General features: G+C 44.2%; 1 protein-coding gene across 2 annotated transcripts; it reads left to right on the top strand.

The window, feature by feature from the left end:
• The first annotated feature begins 898 nt into the window (after window positions 1-898).
• On the top strand, window positions 899-15,988 carry DNAL1 (dynein axonemal light chain 1). Of its 2 annotated transcripts, XM_069950113.1 has the most exons (9): window positions 899-972; window positions 3,600-3,638; window positions 4,991-5,100; window positions 7,016-7,071; window positions 11,833-11,888; window positions 13,922-14,048; window positions 14,999-15,139; window positions 15,592-15,650; window positions 15,762-15,988. In XM_069950113.1, exons 1-8 carry the CDS (start codon window positions 970-972, stop codon window positions 15,639-15,641), a joined length of 582 nt encoding a protein of 193 aa, XP_069806214.1. In that variant the 5' UTR covers window positions 899-969; the 3' UTR covers window positions 15,642-15,650; window positions 15,762-15,988. The 2 variants fall into 2 exon arrangements, with proteins under 2 accessions (XP_069806214.1, XP_069806213.1); XM_069950112.1 differs by lacking the exon at window positions 15,762-15,988 and having other exon boundaries at window positions 15,592-15,700.

The raw sequence follows: 15,988 nt of genomic DNA on the forward strand, positions 1-15,988 counted from the left end.
CCCGCTGGACTTCTCCTATAACTACTCATCTTACCCGCCCATGCTCCCTGGCATCCCACTCTGGCCTGCTGCAACGCATTGATTGGCTGAGCAGGACACCAGGGAGCCGGAGCTAAGGCAGGTATTGTATTATCTTGTTTAAAGGGCCGGCAGATGATTAGTCAAGTAGGAGGGGGCTACATTCTGCAGAGCCATAGGGCATCATTGTACCGAATAACACAGCGTGAAATCCCATGTGAATGCCCTACGTGTGAACGAGGCCTAAAGAGGTATTTATACAGTAAGGGTTAAGTCTAGATGGAAAAAAAAATTGACTCTCTCTTTAAGGGCGGGTTCACACTACAGAATTCTCGCGGACAATGTCCGCGAAATTCCGTCAGCTGTCCGCCCGCACATCTGGGCGCCTTTCTGCCGGCCCCACAGACACCATTCTATGGGCCGGCGTATTCCGCTATACGCTGAAAGAAGTGTCATGTCCCTTCTTTTAGCGGATCGCGGAATACGCCGGCCCATAGAATGGGGTCTATAGAGCCGGCGGAAAAGCGCGTGCCCGTGCGGGCGGACAGCTGACGGAATTCCGCGGACATTGTCCGCCAAAAATTCCGTAGTGTGAACCCGCCCTTAGGGTATGTTGACACACTCTGAAATTTCTTTTCCTTTACGCTGGACGGCAAATAAATGATGCGGTAACGCAATAAAGATGCATGTGTGAACAGAGCCTAAATGGATAATATTCCTTTCACTCTATAACTATACTTAGAGGTGTATGAGGCGGCTTGTGGTCGGTACCGGGTCACCACGGTAACTGTCACAACAACAAGCTCGTGCCCCGCTCTTAATTGACTTTTTCCGGTTCGCATTGTTCCCCTCTCGGGCACTTCCGCTGTGGAGTTCTGGCAAAGCAGTGCGCATGCGTGGTCAGGTCAGCCGTCTCCTAGCAACCAGCAGAGCGACTGTAGCAACCGAAACATGGTAAGTACCGGCGGAGCTTTGTTCTCCCGGTAACTTGTCGGTGTATAACCGGGATAGTGGAAGCGGACGGCCGCTGTGATAGCTGACTAACTCGGGCGTCGCCGGGGATGGGATGTGGGCGACATGGCTGTAAACAGAGCGGCATCTTACCATATAAAGCCTGGTGCCTGGGCTCCTGATGGCTGAGAGGATGCAGGGGAATGCTGGGAGTTGTAGTTCTACAGCAGCTCTTTGTTTTATACCCATGTACATTGTGCAGCCTTGGGAACACTGACAATGTAGTGATGCAGTATATGCCAACCTGTGCAGAACTACAACTCCCAGCATGCCCCCCACCTGATATAACATAGGGGAATCCTTAGCTCTCCTACATCTCCCATCACTAGTGTAGTGCTGTGTGTGTGTGTATATATATTATGGACACCTCCTATGGGAAAGAGCCTGGGGTTGGATTCCATAGGTACTTGGCAATAGGATCAACCATAGCTGGAGGGACTGATAGATAGATAGATTTTTTATATATATATATATATATATATATATATATATATATATATACACACATACAGTAAATATATATATAGTGTGTATATATATATATATATATATATATATATATATATATATATATATATATATACATACACATACAGTGTATATATATATATATATATATATATATATTTACTGTATGTGTGTATATATTGTGGACATGTTACTGGTAAAGTGCTCGAGGGGATGTACATCTCACCCAGGTTGATACATAGCGTGAGATGGTAAGTCCAGGAGGCGTCTGTGCTCAGCAGTGTTATGCTGCTGAGCTATTATTTATTATTGCCGGGCCTGGACTTACATGGAATGGCAGATAGGTTTTGGTAGTGGGATTTGCCATTCCCTCCCCCCGATCCAGGTCAGGTTTTGGGGTCAGGTGTCTCTGGCCCTAATCAGCCTGACAGAGAAAAGCCCTGCAGATGATCCTTGGTTGGCTCTCAGACGGGAGTGAACAGCCTGCATGGTGTGTTTGCTGGGAGCTGGGGATACAGCCGCTGCTGGGGCTTATGCACACCCTGCAATACTACCTGCCGAGTGAAGTGTCAGGAAGGAGACCTGTGTGTTAGTAAGCGCCCAGACGGGCAGGACTTTTTGTTTTGTTTTATTCTTAAAGCACAGTGTTGCTGTATTTATGTTGCTGGACCGTTTATGCTACAAATAAACACCAAAGCTGTTTTTATAAGTCCAAGTTTGCTGCCTGAACTGTGTCCAAACACACCATCCCCCGTGAAGAGGAGGGATAGCAAGGGGACATATAAGCCCCAATCTATCTTCTGTAGTCTTTTAGTTGCAGAACGTGCCTAAAAAGGTTCCTGGGAGTTGTTTCATGAATGGCCCATCCCATCAGTATCCGATGAGTGGTGGTAAGACTCCTGACACCCTCCCAGATAAGCTCTTTGCCAGAACTATAGTGCAGGTGCCCTCATTCACAGTGATCTGGGGTGCAGACAGCTCTTTAGATCAGGGATGGGGAACCTTCAGCCCTTCAGCTGTTGCAAAATTACAATTCCCATCATGCCTAGAGAGCCAAAGCTTTAGCTTTGGCTCTCTAGGCATGATGGGAAATGTAGTTTTGCAACAGCTTGGGAGGGGGCAAAGGTTCCCCCATCGCTGCTTTAGATAATGTAGTGGACCTGCATGGTTGTGGTAGCCTTGAAGTGAATGGGATCAAAACTGCAGTAACCCAGAATGACCACTCCAAAATATACGGCGCTGTCTGCTTCTGACAGAGGGTGTTGGGCTCCTCCACAGATATTGATGGCCCATCCTAAGGTCACTTTTAAATGAACTCTCAGGTTTAGCAACTTACCAGGATTACTTTATAGATGACCTAAGCTTAAAGGGGGGTCCAAATTGTTAGCTGCTTGAAATAAAAAAATCTCATATATCTACCTTCCCTTCTCCTGCCTCCAATGTTCTTCCAGAGCCGGTCCTGTTGCATGACCGATGTGGTTGTGGTGTTTGGCTGAGCAGGCAGTGCTGTCTCAGCTGCAACAGGATTGGCTCAGGTAGAACGGCAGCAGCAGCAGGATAGAGGAGGGTAAGAAGGTGGGTTATTATGTTTAAGCAGGTGGAGCAGATGGTTTAACAACTCAAAATACCCCTTTAAGGACAGGCCGTCAATATCCAGTTGGTGGAAGTATACCCTTGCTAATATACCCCCCCCCCATGGAAGGGACATCTGTACTCCGTATGAGTGCACACCTCACCAGACTGAACGTCTATGTCCGAACTCAAAGGGGTTCTCCTGAAAAACATGGCCACTTTCTTCCAGAAACAGCACCACTCTTGTCCTCAGGTTGGATGTGGTACTGCAGCTCAGTTCCATTGAAGTGATTGGAGCTAAATTGTAATACTACACACAACCACGCAAAAAGGTGGGGCTTTTTTTGCATCAACGTTGCTGTGCTAATCCCGGATAGCCCTTTTAATACAAATACAGTAGAGGAGACAGCACTGAAGTAAAAAAAAAAAAAGGCGTCTAATACAAACATTGCAAGTTGTGTGGGCCCCGCTACTGCCCCCTGGTGCTTAACATGTGCATGTTTTTTAATTGTTCTTGTCTTTTGTCTTAGGCTAAAGCAACAACTATTAAGGATGCGCTATCCAAATGGGTAAGTGTCTTCTCCTTTGTGTCAGCTTTGATATGTAATAAAAAGTACAGGTAATTCTCATCATAAAGGGTACAAGTTGAGAAGTTAAAGGGGTTATGCAAGATTAGGAAGATGCTAATACTCCACATCTGTCCACAGATGGTATTGCATCTTAACCCAATCCCCTTCAGTCGAGTTGAGCTGCAGTTCAGGCCATAACCAGGGGTGGTGCTGTTTTTGAAAGAAGCTATGTTTTTCTAATCCAGCATAACCCCTTTAAGAAATTAAATCCACTGAGTGGGGGCAGAATTAAGAAGCTTGTCATGAAAACCTGGCACATAGTCGGGGTGCACGCTCATTCTGCATTATATTTTCGGTGGTTTATTCATATAAAAATCAGATAGTCATTGCAATGAAGAGGATCTAAATAAGGAGATTTTATGCACTGGACACGAAGGAGAATATTCAGCTCTGACAGATGGCGTGCGGAATTATGTAGGTGTCTTTGTGCCAGAGATATAATTGGTTTACTTAGATTTAAAGACACAGCCCCAGGTTTATCAGTCTGGTGTAATATATCCAGAGCAGCCAATCACAGCTGAGTTTTCATTTTAATAGAATTTGTAAATATACGAAAGCTGAGCTGTGATTGGTTACTGTGGTCACCTTACACCAGATTGACAAACCCTGGCCAAAGTGTACATTTCTGTGACTTCTGGTGTATTAGGTACACAATGGTTCAAGGCGTTATCTAAACGATAGGATATAACTAGTGAATATCTGACTGTAGGGACCCCCATTGAACACAAGGGCAAGGGTCCTTTGTCCCCTGTGTAAATTGAACTGACCCTGAGTGCCTGGAAAAGCTGGATTCAGTCCTGGGAAATTGCTCCCAGTTGCTCTGGACTGGATCCAGCTTTTCCAGGCACCCGGGGTGGAGTGGCAGGGAGATCAAAGGCAGCTGGCGTATATGCCGACGGCCGAGCAAAGTGCTTCACTTCATTTATAATGTAAATTCACTCATCTCTAACTAGTGGTCCTTTAGGTCACTGCTCCCCCAACTCGAGTCCTCGAGGTCCATCAACAGGTCATGTTGTGAGGATTCCCTTAGTATGTATTGTCTTTGTATGGGATATCCTAAATTCCTGACCTGGTGAGTTTACACAGATTTTTCTGATAGATTTTTGAAGCCAAAGCCAGGGATGGATGTGAAAAGAGGAGAAATCACAGTCTTTCCTTTATGACCTGTTCTCTGTTTATAGTCCATTCCTGGCTTTGGCTTCAAAAAGGGTCTCTGCTTTTGGTGGAGTACAACATATTTCATATTTCTAAGGCCTTTATCATTAGTATACTGTTCTCTGTTCTGTATTTAGGAAGAAAAGACGGGACAGAAAGCGGCAGAAGCCAAAGAAGTGAAGCTGTACGCCCAGATCCCACCTATCGAGAAGATGGATGCGTCCCTTTCCACTCTAGTCAATTGCGAGTAAGAATTATTGTTTTAATGTGATTGTCCAGACAGTTGTCTATTGTGTGGGTAATATTCTATTAGATTTATTCATCTTGCTGGTGGTTATCTAGGATTATAAACACAGTGTTTCTTTAAAAAACAGTGTGCGGTATTGCAACTCAGCTCTATTAACTTCAGTGGAATTGAACTGCACAACTCGCACTCTAAGGCTGGGTTCACACTACGTATATTTCAGTCAGTATTGGGGTCCTCATATTGCAACCAAAACCAGGAGTGGATTAAAAACACAGGCTCTGTTCACACAATGATGAAATTGAGTGGATGGCCGCCATATAACAGTAAATAACGGCCATTATTTCAATATAACAACCGTTGTTTTAAAATAACAGCAAATATTTGCCATTAAATGACAGCCATCCACTCAATTTCACCATAGTGTGGACAGAGCCTTTCTGTGTTTTTAATCCACTGCTGGTTTTGGTTGCAATATGAGGACCACAATACTGACTGAAATATACGTAGTGTGAACCCAGCCTAACTGAGGACAAGAGTAGGGCTTTTTTTTTTTTTTTTTGGAAGAAAGCAGCCATGCTTTTTTTTTTTTTCTAATCCTGGATAACCCTTTTAAGGGGGTTTTCCAGACAAAATTTACTGACAAGATTTCCAGGGCTATCAGCAATTGATCAGTGGGGTGCTGGTACCCGCGCAGATCATCTTTGTGGCACTACACTATACAGTTATTGTGTAGAGGTGGGCATGTGTGCCTGCAGCTCAGCTCCCATTAAAGTGAATAGGAGCTGAGGTGAAGTTACACATTTACACATCACCACCGCTACACAATGAACTGTAGTGCAGCTCTGGATAGCTCATCAGTAAATTTTGCTTGGAATACCCTTTTAATGGCCCGTGTCACAGTGTGACTAAGTCTAGGTTTACATCAGCATAGCGGACTCTATATGGGACCTCTGCTGATTCCATTCATGACATGACAAACACCAATAGAGCTCAACAGACCCCATATGTTTTGATTAGAGCTTAGTGAATCAGATTCGTTTTGCTTCGTACGAAGCAAAAGTGATCTGCGCTCATCTCCCTCAGGCTGCAAAGGGAGGATACTGCCCAGGGACCACCTGGAAAACATGGATACAGCTATGGTTGTATCCATGTTTTCCAGCTGACCCCAAGGCTGGATTCTCCCTCTGCACAAACAAAGCAAAAAACAAATCTGATTCGCTCATCTCAAATTTAATTAAAGGGGTTATCCAAGAATAGAAAAAAAATATATATAGTAGTGGCTTTATTCCAGCTCTTGTCGTCAGTCTGAGTTTGGTTTTGCAGCTGAGCTCTGTTGAAGTCAATGGAGCTAAATTGCTACACACACACAACCTGAAGACATGGGGTAACACTGTTTTTACATCTAAAGATCTACACAATGATAGCACTTGTCTGAGACCTTTTACCCACCCAGAAAAGAAGAATTCAAAGCTGTGGCCCTTCTATAGTCTTTTCCTTTATAGAGGCGCCCACTGTGCAGAAGAACTGCAGCACAACTCCCCTAGTCATATGGTTGTGAGCACCACTGTGCAGCAAAAATAGTGACAAGGCGCTGTAGTGCTGAATTAGCATGGTGGTCCCTTCTTTTCCAGAAAGGTCAGGCCCTTACTGATGATAAGGTGATAGCATATGTTAGCAATATGCCTTCACTTCATGAGATATGAATACCCCTTTAACTAAGCACTACCTTCTCTTCAGTCTGAAGGTTGGATGGACTTGGCGTTCACACCTCAAGTCATGAGGGAGTAATGACATACCCTGCCTATATACCATCACTTCCCTATTGTGGGAGAACCAGCTATATCTCCTAGCATTGGTCCTGATGTGCAGCTCACACACTTCTTGTCTATCAGCTAATTACTGCTTCTTTCCTCAGGAAATTATCACTTTCCACCAATTGCATTGAGAAAATAGCCAATCTGAACGGCCTGAGTAAGTCCAGATTTTTTTCTCTTTCTCTGCCTGATAACTATGCATAGGATGTATCGGGGTAAAAAATGGATAGAATTCATTAAAAAATCTAATCTACCCAATACATATCCATAAGCTACATCAGGAATGTATATAGGCTTCTAATGATTTAGGAAGAGGGACAGGATTTTGGAGGCTCATAAAAAGAAAAATTTAGAGAGTAATCTTGGCCAAAAGAGAAAGGTGCAGATGTTCTACCAAAGTAAACTTACCAGTCCTTGTGCCTCTGTAGCACCGTTCCTGCGCCCCCCTACAGCCGCCGGATGTCTTTTTTGGCTGGAATTCAGGTACCAGGCTCTTACAGCTGCAACGTTACAGATCAGCTGAGTGATTGGCTACTCAGCTAGTCAGCGACTGGGTCATTGTCCCACCCCAGTCACTGCTTGGCTGAGCGGGCAATCAATCACCTGGCTACGTGACATTGCAACTGGAGGAGCTTCTGGTGACTGGCGGCCGTCAACAGCACCCGGGAGCGACACTACTGGGCACAGGGGCGGGTAAGAATACTTTATTATTTTCCCGTTTTCTAGACAGGGAAGATTTTTCATATATGCATTGAGCTGGAAGGAAAATACCAAAAAAATCATACTTACCTGGTCCTCTTCCCTGCCGTTGCCTTTTTCCTGAGTGTCTGGTCCCTGCTACAGTTCTCATCTACGTTCCTGTGATGTTTCTTTCTGGCAGAAACTGCCTACTCAGCACAGTGAATACCTGAGCAACCAGTTCCTTCCAGAAAAAAACATCACAGGAACCAGGAAGAAGAGGGCCATAGCAGGGACCAGACTCTTGGGAATGTGGTGGGAGAATGGGCCGAGTAATGGGCACGCATCAAAAAATCCTCCCTGCCTAGAAAACCCCTTTAGGGCGTGTTCACACATCCTGGAATCCGGCTTGCTTCTCTGGCTCCTGGTTCCCTGACGTCCAGCTCAGTGATTGGGTGAGCGGAACGTCAGGGAGCCGGGAGTCCCAGAAGCAGGCCGGAGCGCGGACCGGTAAATTATTCGCCTGACCGCAGCAGTGGGGATGGCGTTTACATACTCATAGCGGGATAAAAATTCTGCTGTATGTAAACCTATTGAAACTGACAGTACGGGAATCGCAGCGTGAAATCCACTGCGATTCGGCTATGTGTGAACCCACCCTTAAGAGGTTATTGCCTGGTAAATAAAGGCGCACACAGGCTGGTTACTGGCAAATCTGTCCTTGTCAAAAAAGGCTGGTCAATGTGAACCATGTCGAGAAGCAAACAACTTTTACAAGTCCTCAGTGTTTTAGAGATTCATAAAACTGGAAAAGCTACAGAAGCATTTCCAAAGACCCGAGTGTCCGGTAATCCATGGTTACACAGATTGTGTACAAATCCTGGAGTGCAGATGCCCTCCCTATGAGCGAGCATCCTGTTCACTACAGAAATACTGTGCACACTGCTAAATCCTCTGTTCATGTCTCCAGTATTAGAAAAAACATTGAACAAGAATGGTATTCATAGAAGGACACCACAAAGGAAGCTGCTGCCGTCCAAAGATAACATTATTGCTTGTCTCAAGTTTTCCTGAGACCACCTGGATGTTTCTTAATGCTTGGAGAAAAATGTTTTATGGACCTTTTTTTTTTTTTTTTAGCACAAATGCACAATGTTATGTTTGGAGGAAAAAGACTATTGCACATCAGTAGCAAAACCTTATCCCAGCTGTGCAGCATGGTGGAGGGAGACTTTGCAATCCATGTCCCTAAAGGGGAACTCCAACGAAAAATTTACTGTTTTCAGAAAGTTATATAGATTCGTAATTTACCTCTATTTAAAAATCTCAAGTCTTCCAATACTTATCAGCTGCTATATGTCCTGCAGGAAGTGGTGTATTTTATCCAGTCTGATACAGTGTTCTCTGCTGCCACCTCTGTCCATAACAGGAACTGTCCAGAGAAGGAGCAAATCCCCTTAGAAAACATTTTCTGCCTTGAACAGTTTCTGACATGGACATAGGTGGCAGCAGAGAGCACTGTATCACCACTTTCTGTAGGACAAACAGCAGCTGATAAGTATTAGAAGACTGGAGAAGTCTATTTAATTTTCTGACACCAGTTGATTTGAAAGTAAAAGGTTTTCGCCATAGTTGCTCTTTAAAGGGGGTTATTCGGGGTTAGCCAAACTGAGGACAAGAGAGGTGCTCATTCTGGAGAAAAGCAGCCATGTTTTGCCAAGCCTGGATAACCCCTTTTAATAGAAGAGATGTTAAAGGAGAAGTCCGGCCATTTTTAAAATCTGGCTGCCGACAGGGGTCAGGGGGGGAATTTGATCAGGAGTAGGCACTTCCCTCTCCCCGTGCCCGTGGTGAGCGATAGGACCGGCCGCAGGACCCCCGCCAGAAGGTATCTCCCTCCAAGTTGTGATGATGTCACAACTTTGGAGAAAATGCCTGTACCGGCTGATGGACTGGCCTCTCAGCCAATCAGTGACTGGAGAGGCCAGTCCTTTAGCCAGATTCTGACGTGTCAGTTCTGGAGATCCCAGAGACTGGCAGGGGTCCCGAGGCCGGTCCCGCCACTCACCGCAGGCATGGGGAGGGGTAACTCGTACTTGTTATCAAATTCCTCCCTGCCGGCTGCTGGATTTTAAAAATGGCTGGACTTCTCCTTTAAGTCTAGATATCTTGGATCATATAAACCCCAAACAGAATATATTTTCCCTAAGATGAGGAAAATACAGAGCATAAATCCCCAGTAGTCTATGTAGGCCAGGATAGTCCTACCAGTGTAATGCACCATCTCAGGCACAATAACCCAGTACTAGCCCATCACTGAATAAACACATCAATACAATACTACCCTACTATAGAGCCATAAGGGGGTTAATGTAAAATTATAGCCAGTACAAAGCAATAAAGGCAGAAATGTCTCCCACTATTATTGATCCCATCCTTACTCTGTAGATAATGGCTTCTATTCATACTCCGCTCCTTCTTAGAGGAATATTGGCAGGAGCCTTAGCTGTAATGCCCTTCAGACATCCTATATTTAACTACACTTACTGATCTGTTATTTAAAGGAGTTCTGTAGAAACTAATATAAAAATGTTCGCACGTAGGGAATGGTTGGATTACGGCTGCGTCTACATCTGCTTTGTATTTAGGTCAAATATGACAGGAAATATGGCGCTGCACAACGATGACTAATAGGCAACATTAGAAGCCAGTGGGGTCCGTTATGCAACAGATCCAGCTACGGGTCATGGTTTTCATTGGCTTAAAGGAACACATTCCAAAAGTACAGTTACACACAACTCCAGATGGGATCAAATAAAATCCATCTGTAATTCAAAGGAATGGTAGCCAGCGTTTTATTAAAAATTACCATTTTGTCTGTACATGAAGACTTTGGAGTCACCCCAAGACTTATCCACTACTGTACCACCATATGCTGTAATAATAATCTCTCCCTGAGTATAGGTAAGTATGTCTCATCCAAGAACTTGCACTAAAATGCTGTGTGCAACTCGCACAGAACTTAAAATCGTAATTGACTTTATCAGGATCATTGCTGTTGTTTTACTTAAAGGGGAATCCCACTCAAACATAACTTTTGATATGTTGCTGCCCACGGTGAGACTAACAGTTCCTTCCATACTTGTTATTATCTATTCAGTCTCCTTTTCCCAGTTCTCAGCTGCTGCTTTCTGCTGAAGACACAAAAATATGTTTGTGAGCTTTTCTCTCTGTCCCCCCCCCTTTTTTAGACAAATAATGTAAAGTCCTTGGCTGACTTAATCTGCAACATTGTAGCGTCTTTGTAATGCTAGGAGGCTTAGGGCCCTATTACACGGGACGATTATCGTGCAAAAAATCGTCATAGCGTTCTAATTTAAACGATAATCGTTCTGTGTAATTGCAGGCAACGATCGAAAAATTGTTCATATGTCGTCGATAGTTGATTTAGATCTGAGCCTAAAATTATCGCTAATCGTTCGCCTGTAATTCCACATTCGTTCGCTAAAGTTCCTGCATTTTTTCACTACTCGTTCAGTGTAATTGCACATTGTCCATTGTTCTCCTGGGATCAGAAGGGATAAACGATCATAGTAACGATTGTAAATAACGACTATTGTTCTGTGTAATATGGTGAACGATTTCAGCTTAACGATAAACAATCTCGTTTGCGATCGTTTATCGTTAGTCGTTAAAAATCGCTCTGTGTAACAGGACCCTTAGGGTGCTTTCACACACACCAGTATCCGCAGCGGATTTTACAGTGCGGATTTAATGCTGTGTTCATTCATTTAGTCAAATCCGCTGCGGATCCGGTAGGTTTGAAGACACCCTTAATCACAGTGAGTTTATCAGCAACTTGACCTCAGAATAACCCTCCTAGCAGAGAAGCTACAAAGTTGCAGATACAGCCTGCTAGGGACTTGTTTACATCATCTGTCTCAGAAGGGAGGGGGAGACATAGATAAAAGCTCACACACAGATTTTTTCGTTAGCAGCAGCTCAGAACTGGGGAAAGGAGACTGAATAGATAATAAGTATGGAAGGAATTGTTAGTCTCCCCATGGGCAATAACATTGAGAAGTTATGTTTAAGTGGAATACCCCTTTAAAGGGGGGTCTCTGGGCAAAATTTACACACATAATGGAGACTTTTGAAAAGTAAAGGCTGATAAACGTCTGAGAAAGCTACCGTAACTACGAGCACAGGTGTCATGTCTATGTTATGCAATGTCTTTCAGAAAACCTCAGAATATTGTCTTTAGGAAGAAACAACATAAAGAATTTGAATGGATTGGTAAGTCCTCACAATTATTCCTAGAGCCTAGAGTACTAGACCAGGGGTAGGGGACCTTGGCTCTCCAGCTGTTCCAAAACTACAACTCCCATCATGCCAGGACAGCCGAAGCTTTAGCTTTGGCTGTCCAGGCATGATGGGAGTTGTAGTTTTGGAACAGCTGGAGGGCCAAGGTTCCCTACCCCTCCCCTAGATAATAATGCAGCTTCCTCAGACTTCATCCTGGTATAATATTACAGTGGGTAGGAATATGAGATAACCAGCTGGTTGGTGCAGTTCTGACCACTGGGATTGGGGATCCACTAGTAGATAAGAGGAATGGCTATCCCCTTTAACATGTTACATAGCAGCATTTTAATTTGCTTCTATTGGACTTATGTAATGTGAGGTTATGTCATAGTCTGCCGAATTAAAAGGGTATTCCGGAATTCTGCTTTCTTTCAGAATCAGCATCAATCTTGTCCTCCTTAGTGATATTACAGCTTAGTTCTATTGACGTGAAGGAATGTGATACATTAATAGTTCACTCGATTACGCACGCAGCGATACACATGTTTATTTATTTATTTTTATTTATAAAATGGGGAAAGGGGGGTGATTCAGACTTTAGGGGAGGGGGGTTTTGTATTTATAGAAACACTTTTTTTTTTACATTTACACAGTAATTAGAAGCCCCCCAGGGGGACTTCTAATACAACTACACTGATCTCTCATAGAGATCAGTGTAGCTTTATAACACAGCACCGATCCATGAGATTGGTGCTCTATTGCTTCGGCCTGCTGCAGACCATTGCAATAGAGTACCGAGCCGGGATCAGCGTCATTCCAACGCTGAGGCCTAGCGCGGTAAGATGAAGGTATCGCATCGCGGGGGGGATCCCGTCACTAGACATGGGCTGCAGAGAAGACAGTTAGATGCAGCAGTCATGTTTGATCGTCCGCTACCGCTAATAGCTGCAGGTCCCGTGCTGCAGATAGCAGTCGGGATCGCAGCAGTTCAGAGCGGGGTCGAGCTGGTGTGGGGGGAAGCATGTCTGGATGGCTCTCACTGAACACGGGAGGGGTGGTCCTGAAGCTCCTATTGCCTTCAGTGGCAGCTTTGGTGCTAAACCATGCTAAAAAGAAGTGCTGTGTCACTACTTTTCAGCTCGTTTCCTCCATTCCCATTGAAGTCTGTGGGAGTAGTTTTTTGGGTGTTGTTTTGGACACAGAAAATCAGTGTGTTTTATGCCAGTGTGCCATAGTTAGAAATAATTCTTACCTATTAGGTGATATATGTGAGGGACTGCTGGGCCACCAGAATGGTAAACCCCAGACGCCAAGCTGCAGTCTTTGAAGTAGTGGTCGAGTACATGCCAGCCACTTTATTGAAAGTCTATGGCAAAGATAAAATTTAACTAAGCAACTTGGAATACCAAGGCCCTATCCTGTAGATCAGAAATTGAGTACCTTCGGCCGTACAGCTGTTGCAAAACTACAATTCCCATCATGCCTGGACTTAAGCTGTCCAGGCATGATGGGAATTGTAGTTTTGTAACAGCTGGAGGGCCAAAGGTTCCCCATCCCTGCTGTAGATAGTTACTGCTTTTCGGAATACCCCTTTAAGTGAGTGCAGCTTTATACTGCTACTGCCTACAATCCTCCCAGTCTTAGCTGCTGACCTCTTAATCACTAAGAATCTGTTGTGAGTCTTCCCAGGTCTCAATTTAAATATAGAAACTCCAGCCTTATGTCTCAGAGTCTTATGTGCATATGGTAGAATAGCAGTGTATCAGTTGTCAATCCTCCGAGAGTCTCCCCTGTGCTGTGGTATAGTCACATACATACATCCATCCATACATACATACTGCCCCTTTCACCATCCACCATTAGATTTGGAAATGATTTTTCCAGAAATTTCTACAGTATAGCCTTACGGCTCCCATGGGGCTTGTCACCTAAGAAACATCTGGATGTATTAAGTTTATACCATGTCAGGGTATTATGTGGTTACATGACCTCCCTTTACATATTAACATATTTCTTTATTTTAGGAGGCCGTCGGAGAAACCCTAGAGGAGCTGTGGATCTCGTACAATTTAATCGAGAAGTTGAAAGGGATTCACGTAATGAAGAAGCTGAAAGTTCTCTACATTTCCAACAATGCTGTGAAAGACTGGGGTACGCATCCTTCTAGTACAGTGTGTGGCATCCAGCACATATGTTCTCAAGAATACAGACTCCAACAGCCCACAATATTATAGTTAAACCTTATGATGCAAGTCCAGCTATGGTGTCCAGGGTGGAGATCCAGTTGGGAGAGATGAACGTAACTCAAGCATGCTAGAGTCCGATCCTTCGGCATTTGATTGCCAGTGACTGAAGAAGTTGGATGCAGCCCTAGGGGGTCCAGGATAACTTGGATACAGCCTACAGTATTAGACGGCCTGATAGTTCATTGCAAGCGAGATCCAAACTGTCTGGTCAGCGCTCACTGGCTCCTTGTTCCCTGCTCGCTGCCGGCACTAGTACACACACCACCATCAAGCAGGGGAGCAGCGGGAGGGACTGCCCGTAGATCTTTACATAGTCTGGGAAACATACAGGAGATGGTAATGGTCTGCTGCCGCCGGTCCTATTACACAGTGCTGCAGCCAGCAGACCGTCGCTACCGTTTTCAGAGTTTTAGGTCATGCTTTAAATCAACAATCAGCCGACATGCACGATATTGGCTGATCAGTGATTTAAAACACAACCTATCACACATAAAGATTACGAGTATGGCTTATAATTGCTTTATGTAATAGTACCCTCTGGCTGTATCCATGTTTTCCTGGACTCCCTAGGGCTGCATCCAACTTCTTCAGTCGCCGCAATGCTGCTGACTCCATCATGCTCATCTCTATATATGTGTATTTGTTACTTTCCCCTGTGGGGGGCGGATGGACCTTGTTGGCTCGTGCCCCTTCATTCCACCTACTAGAACGTTTTTTTAGTATGATTCACTTATTGAAGGTTTTTGTGAGTGTAGCTTTTGTATCTTGGATAGCTGAATAAACTATTGAAGATTTGTATACTACATGGGATGCTGTCATCCACTCACATATATTGTCTGACATTATTCCTTGTAGCTGAGTTTGGGAAGCTGGCTGATCTGCCTTGTTTGGAGGATCTGGTGTTTGTTGGGAATCCCCTGGAGGAAAAGCACACACTGGAGGGTAACTGGGTAGAAGAAGCAACAAAGCGTCTTCCTAAGCTGAAGAAACTGGACGGTGAGTATAACCTGAAACTATTTTTTCCCACTACTAGAAGAAAGGTAACTGTGTCTCTTAGTTGAGAAGGTAATAAAGAATTGTGTAGCCTCTGTTGTATGCATGTAGCCTATCTATGTATACAGAGCCCTTGCAGTTCAGTATAAGGGTACGTGCACACTGTGGAATGCCGACGGATATTCCGTCATGCATTCCGCAGCTGGCGGAGCTGAGTTCGCCTGTGCATACAATTGAGTCTATGACACAGGCGGAGACGCGCCCCCGCATCAGTCTGTCGGCGGGTGCCAGCTGCGGAATGCATGACGGGTTATCCGTCGCTATTAAGCAGTGTGCACATATCCTAATGCTGGCTGTCTAACTACATGTCTGTGGAGTCTTTACATTTACCACTAGGTGGCAGCACGAGCCTATTCCCAGCAATCTAACTCCATACCTGTGTGCTTGCTTTTTAGGAAATCCAGTCATAAAGCAGGAAGACGAAGAGGGGGACGAAGCCTCTTAATCTTTTTAAGTATCTTGTTAAATTATTTGAATATCTAGAAAAAAAATATTTTTTTTTTATAAATGTTATTTGTATATATATATATGACATGTCTTTCTTTCTTTTTTTTTTAATATCAAGTCCAAAAGCATTATCTGAACCATCCGCAGTATCGGGGGGGAAGAACACTCTCCAAATATTTTCATCTATTTTATTTGCACAAAAAAAAAGAGAGAATGAAATCCCCTCTGAACTGAAGCACAATTCTTTTTTTTTTCTTTTTAAAGCTAAGAACTCCATTCCTGTTATACATGTAGACACAACTGTACACTAATACACTATAAGGCTATGTTCACACAACATACTTT

This window comes from Dendropsophus ebraccatus, chromosome 13 (assembly GCF_027789765.1).
Source record: "Dendropsophus ebraccatus isolate aDenEbr1 chromosome 13, aDenEbr1.pat, whole genome shotgun sequence".
In the NCBI taxonomy this organism is placed as follows: Eukaryota; Metazoa; Chordata; class Amphibia; order Anura; family Hylidae; genus Dendropsophus; species Dendropsophus ebraccatus.

Excerpts from the sequence above, each read along its gene's own strand:
- DNAL1 (XM_069950113.1), top strand. Across the intron at positions 3,639-4,990 it reads AGGATGCGCTATCCAAATGG|GAAGAAAAGACGGGACAGAA; the intron begins GTAAGTGTCTTC and ends TTCTGTATTTAG. Across the intron at positions 14,049-14,998 it reads CAATGCTGTGAAAGACTGGG|CTGAGTTTGGGAAGCTGGCT; the intron begins GTACGCATCCTT and ends TATTCCTTGTAG.